Source organism: Lissotriton helveticus, chromosome 3_2 (genome assembly GCF_964261635.1).
Source record: "Lissotriton helveticus chromosome 3_2, aLisHel1.1, whole genome shotgun sequence".
In the NCBI taxonomy this organism is placed as follows: domain Eukaryota; kingdom Metazoa; phylum Chordata; class Amphibia; order Caudata; family Salamandridae; genus Lissotriton; species Lissotriton helveticus.
The window spans coordinates 134,370,857-134,389,459 of record NC_136062.1 but is presented as its reverse complement, the minus strand read 5'-3'; the positions used below and the strand labels follow the sequence as shown (position 1 = coordinate 134,389,459).

Here is an 18,603-nt window from a genome sequence, read left to right as displayed (position 1 = left end):
TTTGGTTTCAAGCTATTGAGATGATAAATCCAATGGTTTTCTCGCTTAAGTAAGTTCTTCTTGTTTAGAGGACCTTCAACTTTGATTTAAATGAGGTTCTTATGTTGCTCTTGTGCTCCGTGAGTCTAGTCTTCAACTTTCTCTCCGTGTGCCCAACATAAACTGACCTACATGGACATTTAAGCATATATATTATGTTCGTGGTATTACATGTGGCGTTGACCTTTATTGGAATTTTGTGTCCTTTCATGGGATGGAAGATGGTATTGCCCTTCATTATGTTATGGCAGTTGCTGCAATTCATACACGGGATAGTTCCTCTAAATGAGTTCATTTGTGGACTTTCTACTGTCTTTTTTAACATTTCTCCCATATTTCGGCCTCTAGTATAAGCGAACAACGGTTCTTGATCAAATACTCTTTTGAAGTCTGATTCCAACTTTAGCATCTGCCAATGTCTTTTGATTATAGAAGTAAACTGGGAACTCACATTTGAAAATTTACTAACATATGTAATTCTCTGTTCCGCTGGCTTACTCTTGATGGTAAGAAGTTCTTCTCTGGGTTTGTCCAGTGCCCTCGCTGATGCTGTTTTGATAATAGCTTCTGGATATCCCCTATCCAGAAATCTATGCTCCATCAGTTTCATTTGTTTTGGACATTCCTGTGTCTCAGAGACCACTCTCCTGACCCTGAGGAACTGAGAATAGGGCAGGTGTGTTTTAAGAGTTTGAGGGTGGTGACTTTCATACTTTAAAAGATTGTTACTGTCCGTGGGTTTACGATACAAGTTCGTAAGAAATCGGTTTCCATCTCTTGTAATCTCCTCATCTAAAAATTGGATACTACTGCTGCTGACTTGCCATGTGAAGCTAATCCGGTCGTTTTTTCTGTTCAGTATTTCCAATTGGTTTGCCAAAGATTCAACGTTACCTTTCCATACTATGAAGATGTCATCGATGAATCTTACATACATGAGAAGTTGTGTTGCCCATTGTTGATTCTGGTAGATGTGTTGTTCCTCAAATTATGTCATATAGAGGTTTGCGTACGCCGGAGCGGCGCAATTGCCCATGGAAGTTCCGCTCCGTTGAATGAACCACCTTTTGTTGTATGTAAAATAGCTGTTCATGAGAGTAAATTCCATAAGCTCCATTAGAAAAATTTGTAGATCCTGTGTGTACATGCTGTTCAATAGAGCGTGCTCTACGGCTTCCAAACCTTCTCTGTGAGGTATCGACGTATATAACGCCCTTACGTCAACTGTTGCCATCACAATTTCTTCGTGAATGTTTAATTTTTGTAGTTTAATCAAAAAATCTGTCGAGTCTCTAATGTATGATTGTGATTTCAATACCAGCGGTTGCATGTACTTATCTAGACATTTTCCCACTGGTTCATGAATGCTCATTTTTGTGGACACGATAGGGCGGCACGGTGGTTTATGCAAATCTTTGTGTACCTTTGGTACCATATATAAACTGGGACTCCTCGGGCTGTCTTGTGTGAGATATCTTCTGTTTTTTTCAGTGATGGTACCTCTGTCTACCGCTTTTTGTAAGATAGTTTGTAAGGTTTTTCGTATTTCTTCAGTGGGGTTGAAATCAATTTCCATGTATAACTGTTCATCTTCTATGTGTTCTTTAACTACAGTTTCATAATAGGATGTGTTTAGTATTACCATTGCCCCTCCTTTGTCTGCCTTCTGGCAAGTGATTTTATCATTCCTGGCTATAGCTCCTATTATGCCGTGTTCCTTGTTGGTCATATTCTTCCTTTTACTTTTTTTGTTGGTGTTGATTTTGTTTATGTCTTGTTTGCAAAGTTCTTCAAACAGATCTATGGTTTTATGGCTGGTAGGCGGCATGTATGTGCTGCTGGTTTTCAAGCCTCTTAGTTCATCCTCAGGTTTTGGTCTATGATCGGTAACTACTTTGTCGAAGAAATGTCGCAGTCTTATTTTGCGAGTTAATTTAAAGACTTACATCAAGTTCCAACTTGTTCGTATGTGCAATGGGTACATATGACATTCCCTTTTGAAGTGTCTCAATTTGGGCTTTACTTAACCTTTCATCAGAGATGTTAATGACCAAGTTCTTGGTGTCTGTTAATGTTTCTTCGATTTTTCTTTCTTGGACGTCGCATTCCTCGTGAGGGACGGCCCCTTTTCTTTGGTTTTTCCTGCGTCCCCTCCGGGGTCTTCTGTTTCTGTTGGGCCTTCTTCTAAAAAAGGCACTGATGTTGAAGGACCAGCTTTTTCTGGTACTGCTTGGATTCTGCGAGTGCGTCCTTCTTGTGAGGTTTGTCTTTCACCATCTGTGGATGATGAATCTGTTTGTGACGTGTAGGTTTTAGTTTGGCGTCTTTTAGCGTAGACCTCCGCCCAAGTGTATACTTCTTGCAGTTTTAATCAAGAGTATCCCTCTTGTATTTTCTCAGCTTTCTTTCGTTCACTTCCTGGGTGTGTTTAGTTAGTTGGTTATTGATGTCCTCTAAACAAATTTTTAATTCATCCTCCGAAACTACTTTCTTTAGTTCTTCTGTGGTGTTGTTGATCTCAATGGTTAACTCCTCCAGTATCTTGTATAATTCTTCGATTATAAATAAGATGAGGTCTAGGCTGCACTTATTCAAGATGGCGTACCACCGTTCAGTAAAAGGCTTTGAGTTTGTACATAGAGATGGCCTCAGGGAAATTCGAAGGCCTCTGGGTATTCGTTGAGCCTTATGATATTTCACCATGGTGCTGGCATGTAGCCGCTGGTTGATTTATTTTCTCGTTAGGTAAAGTAAATGTTTTATTTGTTGTTCCTTGTTTTTGACGAAAGTGTGTTCAGATGTTTCTGTTTGTATTAGTGAATAAATTCTCTCACTGGCTTCGGCAGTGAATGCGAATGTCTCAGCTCTTATGTCTGTTGAATGAGTTATGTCGTCGTACTGCATCTTAGTTGTGAGGCGTGCTCCTTCCCAGTGGGGGGTAAATGCAACTTAGCTTAAGGTTTCGTGATGTGCACCGCCTTATGTTGTATTGAGCTTAATCCGTGCTCGAGGGTATCACTCCCCTCCAGGAGTGTAACTGATAATTGAAAGTGTAGCAGACCTATTGATCCATAGGACTCTCACCCTTGGCACAGGTGTTGGGGCTGAACAAAATTCAGCAAAAAGGTTTACATTAAATAATTTCGCTGTGAAATTCGTGTGTCGTTGCATCAAAGTTCATTTAATTCATTTCATCTTGGTATGTTTTTAATCACATATTCCAAACGATTTTAATTATATAAAGCATATTAATGGGATTCCAATGCATTGTGGTGCCCCTTGCACCTTCATCGGGGAAAATCTGGAATGCACAAATAAACATTCTTAATAAAGAGTCCTCTATCAGTCCCAGTGCATGTTAAATATAATCGTTTACGCGCGGCCTCTGTGCGTTAGTTAATAGCTGTTTTAACTCTCGGATTTTCATGCTTGAAGATAAATCTGTCGCTAGCGTGGGATTCGTGATTAAGCAGATGGTGATGTTACAGTCTGCTTTATTCTCTAACATTCAATCGCCTTTATCGCGCTTGGGTTGTTAACAGAAGAGTGCTTTATGGTTGGCCGCCCGCCGGCTTGCTAAGCGTCTTTACTAACTCGCTCTTTCTTTCGTGTTATCAGTCTCACCTTGCGGGTGCTAGTAGCGCGGGGTCTTTTCTCCTCCCGGTCTTCGTTCGGTGTGTGTTACAGGGCTAGCATGAATCGGGTGTTTACGCTAAGCGCGTTACGCGCATGGGCGATGAGGTCTACACTTTTTTTTAAAAACCTAACTTTATTTACCACCGAGTTCATTACACTAGGCGTCTGACTGAGATGTTAGAATCAATCTAGTCGTTCTATTGCCAGCGTCCATGGAACATATAGAAATAGTCAGTTACTAACTGGATTGAATAAGGTTGAAACATAAGAAGAAATATTAAACATAAGAAGAAATATTAAGCAGTATGCAGTGCTAAACGTTCAAAAATGTACAAGTAACATAAAAATTCAATACGATCATTTAACCCATTTGGTTTCAGGCTATTGAGATGATAAATCCAATGGTTTTCTTGCTTAAGTAAGTTCTTGTTTAGAGGACCTTCAACTTTGGGGACTATTTCCAGGATACAAGCCCGCAATTGTCTAATATGATGTCGTTTTTCAAGGAAATGAGTTGCTACTGTCCATTTAAGTGAGGAGACAACAGATACATGTCTTCCCTAATCTCGACGACTGGCTCATAAAAGCAAAATCATTCACTCAATGTGTCCAATAAAATAAAGCAAACAATTCAAACACTGCACGACTTAGGGTTTACCATAAACTACACCAAGTCGCACCTAGAGCCTTTGCACGTTCATCAGTATCTAGGAGCTACCATAGACACATCTAAAGCTCTAGTGTATCCCAGTCCGGCCAGGATACAGAGCATTCAGACCTTAGTCTCCGTTTTTCAACACCAGCAGTCTCTCCAAGCCAAGAGTGTTCATGAGACTAATAGGCATGATGGTGTCTTGCATCTTCATAGTTCCACATGCAAGACTGCAAATGCGCCCAATACAAGAATGTCTAGCACAACAGTGGAATCAGGCTCAAGGTCAGCTCACAGACCTGGTGTTGGTAGACCGCCGTACATATCGCTCTCTGCAATGGTGGAACACCAAAAACTTGACAAGAGGACGGCCGTTCCTAGAGCCAGTTCCACAGGTGGTGCTCACAACAGACGCATCCCTCACGGGATTGGGAGCCCATCTCTTACACTATACGACACAAGGCCAATGGAACAACCAACAAAAAATGTTCCATATCAACTATCTAGAGCTGCTAGCAATTTTCCTAGCACTAAAGACGTTTCAATTGCAAGTACAAAACAAAGCTATCTTAATCCGGACGGACAATATGACAGCCATGTACTATATACAAAAACAGGGGGGGGACACACTCGCTACAACTGTCCCAGCTTGCGCAGAACATTTGGAGATGGGCCATTCCTCAAAACATACACCTGACTGTAGAACACCTTCCAAGAATTCACAATCAGATAGCGGATCTGTTAAGTCGACAGTCACAACAGATTCACGAATGGGAAATACATCCACAAGTCCTTCAACCATTCTTCCAATTGTGGGGGCATCCACAGATAGATCTGTTTTCCACCCACGAAAATGCAAAATGCCCAACCTTCGCCGCCAGGTTTCCACACCCACGGTCGGAGGGGAATGCGATATGGATGAACTGGTCAGGCAGATTTGCGTACGCTTTTCCGCCTCTCCCACTCATTCCATTAGTAGTGCGCAAACTCAGACAACAGTCTCTCAAACTAATACTAGTAGCTCCCACATGGGCACGTCAGCCGTGGTTCACCACACGACTAGATCTCTCACAGGCTCCACACCAAAAATTACGGCTCACGCCCTCCCTGTTAACACAGAACCATGGAGAAATAAGACACCCAAATCCAAGCCAACTGAATTTGGCGATCTGGCTCCTGAAGTCTTAGAGTTTGGTTACTTAAAACTGCCACCATACTGTATGAACATAATTAAAGAAGCTAGAAAACCCACTACCAGAGCATGTTATGCCGCTAAGTGGAAAAGGTTTGCAATATATTGTAACAATAATCACATTGATCGACTGGATGCTTCCATCCAAAATATCATTTGTTACCTTCTACACCTACAAAGGTCCAATCTAGCTTATTCTTCCATACGCCCGCATCTGGCAGCGATTGCAGCATATTTACAGAATAGACAACATCTATCTCTCTTCAGATTACCTGCAATCAAAGCATTTATGGAAGGATTAAAAAGAATAATCCCACCTGGGTTACCACCTGCTCCGGTATGGAACCTGAACGTTGTCCTTACAAGAGTTATGGGACCCCCTTTCGAGCCTTTACACAAGTGTGAATTGCAATTCCTAACATGGAAAACTGCCTTCCTTGTTGCCATCACCTCTCTCAGAAGAGTTAGTGAAATACAAGCATTCACAATACAAGAACCATTTTTTCAAATACATCCTAACAAAGTGGTTCATAGGCTGGATCCAAAATTCCTGCCAAAGGTTATCACTCCTTTTCATCTTAACCAATCAGTAGAGCTACCTGTGTTTTTCCAAAACCCAGACTCTGTTCCAGAAAGGGCTTTACACACCTTAGATGTTATAGGAGCCCTATTATACTACACAGATAGGACTAAGTCCTTCAGAAAGACAAAACAATTATTTGTATCTTTCTCTCCCCCACACAAGGGCAACCCCATCTCTAAGTGGGGAATTGCCAGATGGATTGTGAAGTGTATACAGATATGCTATCAGAAAGCTAAACGTTCACTAACGGTTCCTCCTAGAGCACACTCCACTCGCAAACTAGGAGCCTCTATGGCTTTCTTAGGAAATATACCACTAGGAGACATATGCAAGGCAGCAACATGGTCTACAATACACACCTTCACTAAACACTTTTGTGTTGATGTGCAAGCCAAGTAGCAAGCTGCAGTAGGCCAAGCTGTCCTTAGAACACTTTTTCAAAATACTGCAACGGATACAAGCGACCACCGCTAGGGGAGACACTGCTGCACAATCGATGCAAAAGTGTACGATCTGCAGCTCGTATGCCTCGAACGGAAAATGTTACTTACCAGTATGCATCTGTTCTTGGCATGTAGAGCTGCAGAGTCGTACACGCCCTCCCGCCTCCCCGGGACTTGTATCCGTTCCAGTACTCATCTTACTTAGATGCACACGCATGGACTCCTTTCTCTTTACTTCTACTAACTCCATCCTTTCCCATCATGGCGAAAAACAATCTGAGGATGGAGTCGATGACCATGCGCAGTATTGTCCAAGGGAGGAGTCACCTATCTCGTGACTACAAAGACTTCTTCCAAGAAGACAACAACCTGCAATCATCCGAGCCCAACACAAGGTGGCAATCTATTGCAAAAGTGTACGACTCTGCAGCTCTATATGCCAAGAACAGATGCATACTGGTAAGTAGCATTTTCCTTTGGCAGCCAGGCGTCCCTTCACCAAAATGGTATACGCCTGTAGATGGAACAAATTTGTGGCATGGTGCGCAGCAAAGGTTGTGGATCCCCTTTCTGCCCCCCTTTCAGAGGTTCTCTCAAAGGCTATCTTTCGGCCATCTCTGCCTTTCTTCGACTTCCTGATCAGCCTTCTTTTTTCTAGTCCCCTATTGTAAATCATTTTCTTAATGGCATCCCTCACTTGTTTCATTCCACTCCTTTCGTAATGCCCCAGTTTGACTTGAACCTGGTTCTGACCTACCTTTTGTGCGCTCCTTTCGAGCTGCTACATAACTCTCCCCCCAGACTTTTGACACTCAAAACTGCCTTTTTGGTTGCCATCACCTCTGCTCGCAGGGTGAGTGAGCTTCAGGCTCTTTCTTCTAAACCTCCTTTCCTGGCTGTTCATTCGGGCAAATTGTCCTTTGCACTAGGCCTTCTTTCCGTTCCGGAGTGGTTACCTCTTTCCACATAGGACAGACCATCACTTTGCCACTGCATCCTTCTAAAGAGGAGAGGCTCCACCGTCTTTATCCAAAACGGGCACTTTCATTCTATCTGGATTGCACAATGCAATTCCGGGTGGATGACCAGCTCTTTGTTGGTTATGTGGGTGCCAAGAAAGGTCAGGCCGTACAAAAGCGAACCATCTCTTGATGGGTCTTTCTTTGCCTCAAAATCTGTTATTCCTTGGTGAAGAAGAAACCTCTAGTTGGGCTGAGCCCCCATTCCACCAGGGCGATGGCAAGCACTACTGCTTTGGGACGTGGAGTCCCTCTTAATCACATATGCCACTCAGCCACGTGGAATTCATTGCACACTTTCAATAAACATTACTGTCTGGACAGCCAAGTCCATAGAGACAGCTTCTTTGGCCGTTCAGTTCCCCAGGACTTCCTGTTGTGAACTTAGTTCGCAAACCCACCTCTGCGGTTGGTGTTGCTGGGGGGTCTATTCTAGGGTGAGGAATCCATATCTAATAGTCTCCTTCAGATGAACAAGTTACTTACCTTCGGTAACGATATATCTGTAAGAGACGTATATTAGTTATGGATTCCTCATCGCCCGCCCATCCTCCCCGTTCTTCGATCTGATTTCTAGGGTGAGGGACTTCCTTTCAGGGCCCTAGTTTTGTGGTCAGTGTTGTGCATGGCTCTGCGCTTCAGGCGTGGAATGTCGTGTAAAGAACTGATGTCAGCGCACAGGGGTGGCATCTTAGTAGATACCGCAACGTCATTCCGGCGATCACGACGCCAGCGACGAATGCGGAGTCGACCGACACCACTTACCAACGCGCAGGGGTTTAGCAGAAGAAACATTTTCCGGATCCAGACTGACGACTGGGGGTATTTCTAAGGTGAGGAATCCATAACTAATATACGTTTCTTATTGTTACCGAAAGTAAGTAACTTGTTCAGCAGGCTATGTGAATCGAAGGTGACACACTAAAATCCATATTAAGTATTTGTGAAATAGAGTAAAATTACATTTGTTTGTTTTAGGTTGATTGGATCCTTAGCATTATTAGTAGCAGTGATACATTTAGAGAAAAACATACAGTGGTACATTGTTGATTTTTACATTAAGCAAACACATTTTTGGTTGCAACAAAAAAATTATTGTTGGTCAAATACAAATGGTTGTTGTTTCTAATGCTGCTATTCAACAGTTACACAATATATATGAACCCTTTTCTTAAATGGAAAATTACTTCAAGAGAGAATGTTACATTAACAAAATGTGGGAGCCTTATGGATTAAAAATGGCATGGGGCAGGGAGTCTAAGCTTTGATGATCTAATGGTAAACACCTGCTCCGGAGTTTCTTGTTAGACGGGAATGTTGGGACCCGTCATAGAACAGTGACATTTAAAGGAAACTAATACAGTTCAGTAGAATTATTATTGAACATGATTCCTGTCATTCAGTTGTATAACTGCTTTGTAGAATAAATTAGTCGTTTGTTTTTGCAATTGTATAAGGTTGTGTATCATTTATCCAGGTCTACAGAAAAGAGGAATATACTGTTGAGGAGCCTCCTAGGCATAATTATATCATGAAACAACCGCCTGTTGCTCATCCAGTCCAGCGGCAGCAAGATAAAGAACCCAATATTATCTACACTGAGCCGAATTTAAGGTATGAAGCACAGTCTTCTCCTTATGCAGAGAAGCAGCCAAGCCGAGACTATGAGCAGTCAGTGTATAGATATGACTCTTCAACAAACTATGCAGGCCATTTGCCCCACAATTTTGATCCTCAAGTACACTACGATGAGCATATAACATCTCATGAAGATCAGTGGGAATATTATAATGACAAACAGCCTTATCCGCCTTCCATGTCTTATGACAATAAACATTCCAGGGACTTTGATCACAGACAACATATTGATGAAAGCCCTGAGCATTACCTTCCATCCCAAAATCGTTATGAAAAGCCACCCCCTTTGTCATATGACAACAGGCCCCGCTTTGAAAATCCATCTAAAAACTTTAATTCATCTCAGCAGCGGTATGAAGAACAGCCCACTGCTGATTACGATGTTCATCTTCGATATAAAACCGAAGCACTTGCCTTTTCCACAAATGCATCAAGTTCTCCAGAACATAAGCAGTACTTTGAATCACAGCCACAGGATTATGAGAAAGGTCCAGCACAGGGACCTAATACAAAATCATTGCATTATCAACCCTCTCAAGCAGCAGAGAGTTTACCTCCTCCGCCCCCATCTCAGATGAATTTGGAACCTTTGCCTCCTAGCACAAAGCCACTTCATATGAATGCAATTATTGCAGGGGAAGATGATGATCCAGCAATGAAGCCTCAGTCAGTACTTACTAGAGTCAAGATGTTTGAAAATAAAAGATCTACAAAGATGGAAAAAATCAAGGACCTTAATGATGCGCCCACTTTAAAAGTAAGTGTATACATACTTCTGTGTTTTACAAATGCTGTTATGTCTCCCTCCAGCCTACATTGAAGCCAGAACTCAAGAATTGATTCATGCAAATTAGGTTGTTACTCACTGCTTGCAATGGGAATAATACAAATGATTGTCTACAAGGTATTTTATGTCTGGCCTAGTCTTGCTGGGATTCTACTGAGTTTCATTTGGATTTTGTAGGTGAATGACCCCATTATGAAGCATGCTCCTGATAGGTGGGTGGTGCAGACCTACTTGACTAACGGGTTCCCCAGTGGTACAGCGCTGGGACGCTCCAGGGTAACCACGCGATTTACAAATCCAACATTCATTCATTCATCCTCGGTGCTCTGTTGAATGAAGGCAGACTGGATATTTGTTTAAGCACAGATTCATGGTGTTCCAGTATGAAGTGGGGCCATGTGTGTGACCCCCCTTTCCTCCAAGAACAGTGATCTGAATATAGATGATTAAAGGACTGATGCATTTAAGAATAGCTCTGTCAGGTTAGGGATAGAGAACATATCTATGAAACCTTTGAAAAGAAAGAAATACATGAAAATATTATATGTTCAAGGCATGTCTGCTGTAGATACTCATGCTTTGCATACTCCTGCGATCTAGTGTTGGGTCAAGATGTTTGCAAGGTGTTTTTTCTTCAAAGACGTCTTTCCTAGTCACAAGGTAAGGTGACTCCTCCTTTCGGTGATAGTGCACATGGTCATTGACTCCATTGTTAGATTGTTTTTTTCCGCCATCCTGTTCGGACGTGTATTGCTGTGCTGCGGTTCGAAACCGTTCTTTGGGTTCCCTTCGATGCGCAATTCACTCTACCCTCCACGGTATTGTTTCCGTACGTGTTTCTCACTTCTCCGCGTATCGTTTAGACATAGGAATCGTCTTTTGATTGGAAAGCTTTGTGGATGGCCTTCGAGGCCTAACCACGCCCGGTCAGCTCTCCGTCAATGGATCGGACTCCGTTTAAATTCTGTCCTCAGTGCCACACGAATTATCCGTGCACTGACTCACACAAGGTGTGCAAATAGTGCTGGTCCCCGGAGCACAAGGAAGAAGACTGCGACGCTTGCAGATTGTTCCGATTGAAAAAGGCTTTTCGCAATCGTCGGTCTCGACGCAGTGAGATGCAGCATCAAAGACATGCCGGACATCTTCGGAGAAGACTCCAGCCAAGAAGACATCGAGTCATCAGTGGTAGAGGAGGAGGAAGCCTTCTCCGAACAAGACTCCGATTCGGAGCTCGAGAAAAACATTGACTCCGAAGAACTGCCGCAGGTACAAGGTGACATGAGTACCGAAGATCCCTTGCTTGTCCTCGCAAACTCCGAAAACACGAGGCTTCGACACCACCTCTACTTCCTGGACAAGGTCGGCACCGAAATTAAGTTTCTGACGCCCCGCCTTTGGGTCCGGCACCGAAACAACCAGTCAAGCCTTCCAGCTCTGTACCAAGTCGACAAAAGTCCTCCTCAGAGCCGAAGGCCTCTGGTTCCAAGCACAAGTCCTGCTCGGAGTCGAATTCCCCCACGCCGAAAGCCAAGCAGCCTTCCGGAGCTGAAACCTTCCGCGCCGAAAGGTCCGTCTCTGTCGACACTGAAAACGTTGGCGCTGAAACACAAAGAGACCCTATCGGATCCAAATTTGGACACTTTTGCATTACCACCCGATCCAAAGCAAAAGAGGCTCCATATTAGCACTGACACTGGCCATATTCACCTAAAGCCACCTCAGAAACGCAAGATTCAAGAGGAGGACACTTACAAAATCTCCATGAAGAGAAAGTCCATGGCTACAAGTCTCTTTCATATACCATCACCTCCAGCATCTCTGTCACCTCCTGAGAATCCTTTGCAAATTACTCCTCAATCTCATCATGACGATGATGATGATGCAGATGATGGGGGGATGAATATTCCAACAGATCCATGGACAGATTACACATTGGATCCCCCAGGTGATACAGGACCAGACCTTTACCCAGCCAAACTATCTCCTCCAGACGACAATGCATCACACCAAGAACTCATTGCCAGAGCTGCCTATTACTATGGGGTACAGCTCCACAAAGAATCGCTAGAAGATTTTTTGTTTGAGACCAAAACATCCACACACAGGTCATTACAATCACTTCCAATGCTTAAAGACATGATGCAACATGCTGATGAGATTTGTAAAGATCCAGTCAGAGCCTGCATCTTAACGCCAAGAGTAGACAAAAAATATAAGGCCTCTCCTACAGACTCCATTTTTATCAAGGGGCAAGTGCCATTAAATTCCGTACAAAAGGGGGTGCTGATGTACATAGTCATATCGAATGCTAGTAAGAGAGCAAATTCTCAAATGTAAGTGGACGCTCCTCGGCCAAATAAAGAGTCCAAACTAATTGGCGCTTCTGGTAAGCGCATAGCTGCTCAGGCAGCACATCACTAGCGCATTGCAAATGCGAAAGGCCTTTTAGCCAGAAATGACAGGGCATACTCGGACGTAATGGAGCAATTGCTCCAATATCTCCCCGACGAGCGTAAGGCTAAAGCACAGGACTTAGTGAGTGAGGGTAAACTAATTTCTCATTCCTCTCTTCGTTGTGCTCTAGATGCCGTAGACATCGCAGCTAGAGAGATTAACACCAGCTTCTGTAGTAGGGGATCTCTGTGTATAGTCATAATCTAGTGAATAGTCCCGCCCATATGTGTTGACCCCGGAGCAATCAAAAATAATCTCTTAAGTCGTCTTCTTTGCAGTCCTGCATAGACACTTAAGAGAAAATTAAAGACAATAATGCAGCCTGTAGCTACAAGGGTACACTGTCCAGTACTTCAACTAGAAATGCCAAGGATATTTTACCAACATCACATTTACCATAATGTGTAAAGTTCCATCCATAGAGAAACTTCCCCTTCACAAAAACCTTGGAATGATAGAGAGGAAGGGATGGACAGACAAGCCTCCATAGGCTGCCATTATGTGTCTGAAAAAGGGATACCGTGCCTTTAAGGAACTCTCCAGAGACCCTCGGTATCCCAGAATGCACAGCCAAGTCCTTGTACTTTCAGTTCTTTTTTTCCGTCTCCTGCTAGCAGGACCCTGGAGCATTGAGCTCCCCCTTTTTGGGTTTAATTCTAATTTTTTGACACTTTTCAAGTGTTTAGAGTGTTTCACTCTACTTCTACCTACTCCTTCTTCCATTTGCTGGTGTTTTGTGCCAGTTTTTGCCACCTTTTCTGTCGAAAATGCCTGCATTGTTCGACAGATGCCCTGAGTGTGCCAGGAAGAAGGCCAAATCGGACGGCCACAGAGTGTGTATCCTCTGTCTCCCTTTATTCCATGTCCCTGAAGATTGTGAAATCTGTCAGTCCTTTTCCAGGAGGACCAGGAGAGAGAGGGAGAAGATCCGGCTCCAAGGCCTGGAGCTGAGGAAACTTCAGGATCAAGGTGGGTCTGGGCATGGGAGCGCTGGATCTGTGGCCTCTGCCCGTGCTGAGGCCTCTGGGGGGCTCCCCAGTCAAGAGAAGGCCAGGAAACGGCACATTTCTCCGTCCAAGTTGATGGCCTCGTCGGCGTCGAGAGGGTTGACCACCGTGTGCTTCCCGTCGACCCAGGGCTCTGGGTCGAAGCGGCATTGTCGTTTGACGTCGAGGAGGCTGACGTCGAGACCTCGGACGAGGTCGACGTCGAGAACTACATCAACGTCGAGGAGTCATCGACGTCGTGATGGTTCCAGGCACCGGTGCTCGCCGTCGAGGCGACAACGCCGCTCACTGTCGAGGTCTACTCGGCGTTCGAAGTCGAAGAGCAGGCACTCGACGTCGAGGAAAAGGAGATAGCCATCGAGGGATGTGTCGACGTTGAGGCATTCGACGTCGAGGAAGATGTCGACGTCTAGAAAGGAGAAGTCAACCTCCAGGAGGCGATCCAGGGCAAGAACGGCGTCCCCGGGGTCGGTGGTCAGCCTGTCCTCTGCTTCCACGAGCCCCCAGTCGCGGCGGCGCCAGCGTTCGTCTAGTAGAAGATCTGCTTCTAGGACTTAGTCGCGAAGGCAGGCAAAGAAGAAGAGAGTGGTTAGATCTTCCGACTCTCTTCTCCCCTTCTCGGCCAAGGTCGCCTACGCCTCCTACGTCGCCGCAGAAGAGTTCCACTCCTCCACCGCTTCCACCACTTCCGAGGACTCCTCCTCCTCTTCCGAAGACTCCTCCTCCACCTCCACTTTCTCCGAAGACTCCTCTGCCTCCTCCACCACGGCCTCCTCCAAGGTCCGTCTTGCTGCTGCATTTCTCGTCACCACCTACGGGGACGCCAGAGCCGAAGACTCCGGCTCTACCTCCGCAGCGTCCACCCCCGACCAGGCCGGTCGATCGTCCTCGACCTCGGAGGTCCAGATCACGATCCAGGCGAAGATGCTGTTCTAGCAGTGACCGTTGTTCATCTACAAGGTCCCGTAAGCGTCACAGACGAGATCGGTGGAGATCCCGTCATACGGGTTCGTCCAGTGTTCGGGGGTATTCGCCCACTCTGTCAGATTCACCCCACACAAGAGTGTCGCCAGTGGACGACATTGTGTCGTTTCAGGAGGTGTTATTGCGAGGGGCGGCGAAGCTGGGTATTACCCTGACGGTGCCCTCGCCTTCTTCGTCAGTGATCCCCCTCCAGGCTGCAGAAGAAATACAGGCCTCCAGACTCCGATCTGGCGTTTCTCAGATCGGACCCGGTCCCAGATTCGGTGATCGTTACGGCCGCCAGGAAACAACACGCTACTGCTCCATCATCCATGGTACCCCCTGATAAAGAGAGTAAGCAGATGGATTATGCGGGTCGTAAGGTCTGCGGTACGGCTGCTACGTCTATGAAAGCCGCTAGTGCCAAGGCTCTCCTGGGGCGATACGACTGATCGTTGTGGGATTCCCTACAGCAGTTTCTGGAACATCTCCCTAGGGACAAGAGGGAGGATTTTCAAGAGATCATCAACGATGGTGTCCAATCAAGTGATCAGTGCGGCAGCGGATTCATCGCTCTTGGCTGCCCATGGCTACTGCCACGGGATAAATTTGAGACGTCATGCCTGGTTGCGCCTGACGTCGCTGAAACCAGAGGCCCAGCAGAGGGTCGCTAACCTGCCGTTCTCTGGAGCAACATTGTTTGGAAAACACGCTGATGAGGAGATGGCCCGCATGAAGGTGGAGGCTGAAACCCTGACCGCCGTCGGGTTAGGGAAGTCGAAGGAGCAGAAGAAGTCTTTCCGCCCCTTCCAGAGGCGTTTTGGTGCCCAGGGCAGAGGGCAAGGTTGTCAAACTGGCCAGCAGCAACGTCAGTAGCAGCAGTACCAGAGGCGACCTTTCCAGAAGCGACAGAGGGGCAGAGGCGGCCAGCAGTCCTCCTCGACGCCCAAAAGCCCGGCTGGGTCTAGGCCCTGAGGTGCTACTTCCCCCTCGTCAGTTACCCGCTCCGGTGGGGGAAAGCATCCAACATTACTTGGCAGAATGGAGAAAAATTACTCAGGACAAGTGGGTGCTGAATATTGTTTGCAATCGATGCAGTCTTCGTTTCACCAGCCCGCCTCTAGCAATTCTACCAGTTTGCTCGCAGTTCCGACTGCGCGAGCTCCAGGCCGAGGCCGATACCCTGTTAAGAAAAAGGGCAATAGAAGTTGTCCCTCTGTCTCAAAGGGGAAAGGGCCTGTACTTACGGTTCTTCCTGGTACAGAAGAAGGACAAGAACGAGTTCAGGCCCATTCTGCATTTGCGACAATCAAACAAATGGATTCGCAGGGAAAAGTTTTGCATGCTGTCTTTGCACCAGATCTATCCTCAGCTGCAAAGGGGAGACTGGCTTTGCGCAATAGATCTGCAAGATGCGTACTTCCATGTGCCCAATGCACGGAAACACCAGAAGTTCCTGCGATTTCTAGTCGGCACCAGTCACTATCAGTACACCGTACTACCATTTGGACTGAAGTCTGCACCCAGGACGTTTTCCAAATGCATGGCTGTGGTGGCAGCGCACATGAGAAAGAACAAGGTGTTTGTCTACCCGTACCTGGACGACTGGTTGATCAAAGCCTCCACCTTCCAGGAGGCGCAACTGCACTTCAACAAGACGGCTGTTCTGTTGAGCCAGCTGGGGTTGCACATAAACCTGTCCAAGTCTGTCCCGATTCCTGTCCAGTGCCTGCAGTACTTGGGAGCCTCCATCAATACGCTGTCAGCAAGCGTGTCTCCTTCGGAGGAGAGACGCTTATCGATCCTTCGGAAGGCTCAGGCTCTCATAGCTGCTCCATCTACAACAGTGAGGACGGTGTCTTCTCTACTGGGGTCGATGGCCTCTTGCATCTTCCTCACTCCACATGTGCGCCTCCACATGAGACCACTGCAGGAATGCTTGGAGGATCAGTGGGACCAGAGGAAAGGGTGCTGGGACGACAGGATCCAGTTGTCTCGTCACGCCCAACAGTCCCTGCGATGGTGGTGCTCAGCAGAGAATCTCCTCAGAGGGGTTCCTTTCCACAAGGACATCCCCACTCACTCTATCGTGACGGATGCGTCTCTCCAGGGCTGGGGAGCTCATTCAGACCATCTCCAGATCCAGGGAAGTTGTTCTCCGGCAGAGTCTACGTATCACATAAATTTCCTGGAACTCTGAGCTATTCACTTGGCACTGAAGACCTTTCATCCGTCCTTCCAGACCAAATCCTTGCTTGTGCAGACGGACAATACGACCACAATGTATTATCTCAACAAGCAGGGGGGCTCAAGATCGCGCACACTGTCACAGGAAGCGCAGGCGATCTGGCACTGGCTGCTAGCCAGAGGACTGACGATAACGGCGACTCATCTGCCAGGTGTGCAGAATGTTCAACCGGACGCCCTCAGCAGGTTCATCCAAGAAAACCACGAGTGGGTCATAAACGACGAGGTGCTCGACGACATCTTCACCATGTGGGGCACTTCAGATGTAGATCTGTTCGCCACCGCCGAATACAGAAAATGCTGCGACTTCGCCTCGAGGTATTACCAGCTGGGGACTCTGGGGAACGCGTTATGGATCAGCTGGTCGAACAGCTTTCTGTACACTTTTCCACAAATTCCCCTGATTCCGCCGACGGTGCTTATCAAGTTGTCCCAGTCCAGGGCGCGGATGATCCTCATCACTCAGGAATGGCCCAGACAGTGGTGGTTCACGGACCTGGCTTCACCGGTCGCTCCTACCTCACCGGCGGCTGCGGTGTCGGCCGGACCTTCTCACGAAGTTCGGGGGGCAGATGGTGCACCCCAACCTCTCATCGTTGAGTTTGGCGGCATGGCTCCTGAGATAGTGCAATATGGCCACTTGAATCTTCCTGAGGATTGCATGGACATATTGAAGGAGGCGGTGAGGCCTTCCACTAGGACGTCTTACGCTTACAAGTGGAAGAGATTCTGCATCTGGTGCATGTCTAAGAACTATAATCCGACGACCTGCAAGGAAGATGTCATCCTTCCATACCTTCTGCATTTAGCTCAGTGTGGACTTAATTTCTCTTCCATTAAGGTTCACCTTGCAGCATTGACTGCATACAGGAAATGTCCTTCGCAGACGTCCTTCTTCCAGATTCCTGTGATTAAGGATTTTTTGGAAGGATTGAAGAAGGTGTTCCCTCCTGTTCGGCTTCCTTCTCCTTCGTGGGAGCTGAACGTGGTGCTGTCCAGGTTGATGAAGGAACCTTTCGAGCCTATTCACAAGGCTTCACTGCAGCCCCTGTCGTGGAAGGTGGCGTTCCTCGTGGCCATTACATCGGCCCGCAGGGTGAGTGAAATTCAGGCATTGTGTTGCCAGGAATCTTATACTGTGTTTCATGCTGCTAAGGTTGTTTTGCGTACTCGCCCTAAGTTCCTTCCTAAAGTGATCTCTGATTTTCATGTTAATCAGACTATAACTTTACCAACGTTTTTTCAGAACCCGTCCACTCCAGCGGAGCGTTCTCTCCATTCCCTGGATGTCAGGAGGGTGTTGAAATTCTATCTGGATAAGACCAAGGATATTCGTAGGTCCGACCAATTGTTTATCAACTATGGGTCGGTCAGGACTGGTCTGGCTACCTCTAAACAGTCCATCTCCAGGTGGATTGTGTCATGTATCCAGCTATGTTATCAGAAAGCGAACAAGACCTTAGGGGGTAAGCCTAAGGCTCATTCTACCAGGGGCAAAGCAGCTACAACAGCTTTGCTCCGCAATGTTCCCATTGCAGAGATCAGCAGGGCGGCCACTTGGAAGTCGGTCCACACCTTTGCTAAGGATTACTATCTGGACTCTGATGCCAGGGCAGATGCTCAGGTTGGACAGGCTTAGTTGCGAAATCTGTTCGCACAGTAGTGGTGTTGTCGGTCTTTTCTCCACTGCAGGGTTGGTTTTTGGGATGGGCTTGCCATTCTATTCACTAGATTATGACTATACACAGAGATCCCCTACTACAGAAGGAGTAGTTTCTTACCTGTAACTCCAGTTCTGTAGTAGGGGTAACTGTTATAGTCATAAGCGCCCACCCTCCTCCCCGGTGGAGAAAATGGTACTGTAATGTATGCTACAGGCCTTGCTTTATGCACCTTCAAAAAGAACTGAAAGTAAAAGGACTTGGCTGTGCATTCTGGGA

At 46.3% G+C, this 18,603-nt stretch overlaps 1 protein-coding gene across 5 annotated transcripts in view; it reads left to right on the top strand.

The window, feature by feature from the left end:
• TJP1 (tight junction protein 1) overlaps positions 1–18,603 on the top strand; it is a 736,246-nt gene that overhangs the window by 520,190 nt on the left and 197,453 nt on the right. For all 5 annotated transcript variants that reach the window (XM_078684928.1, XM_078684927.1, XM_078684925.1 and 2 more), the window contains one exon: positions 9,042–9,959. In XM_078684928.1, coding sequence (XP_078541054.1) covers positions 9,042–9,959 — 918 coding nt within the window. The remainder of the gene's footprint in view (positions 1–9,041; positions 9,960–18,603) is intronic.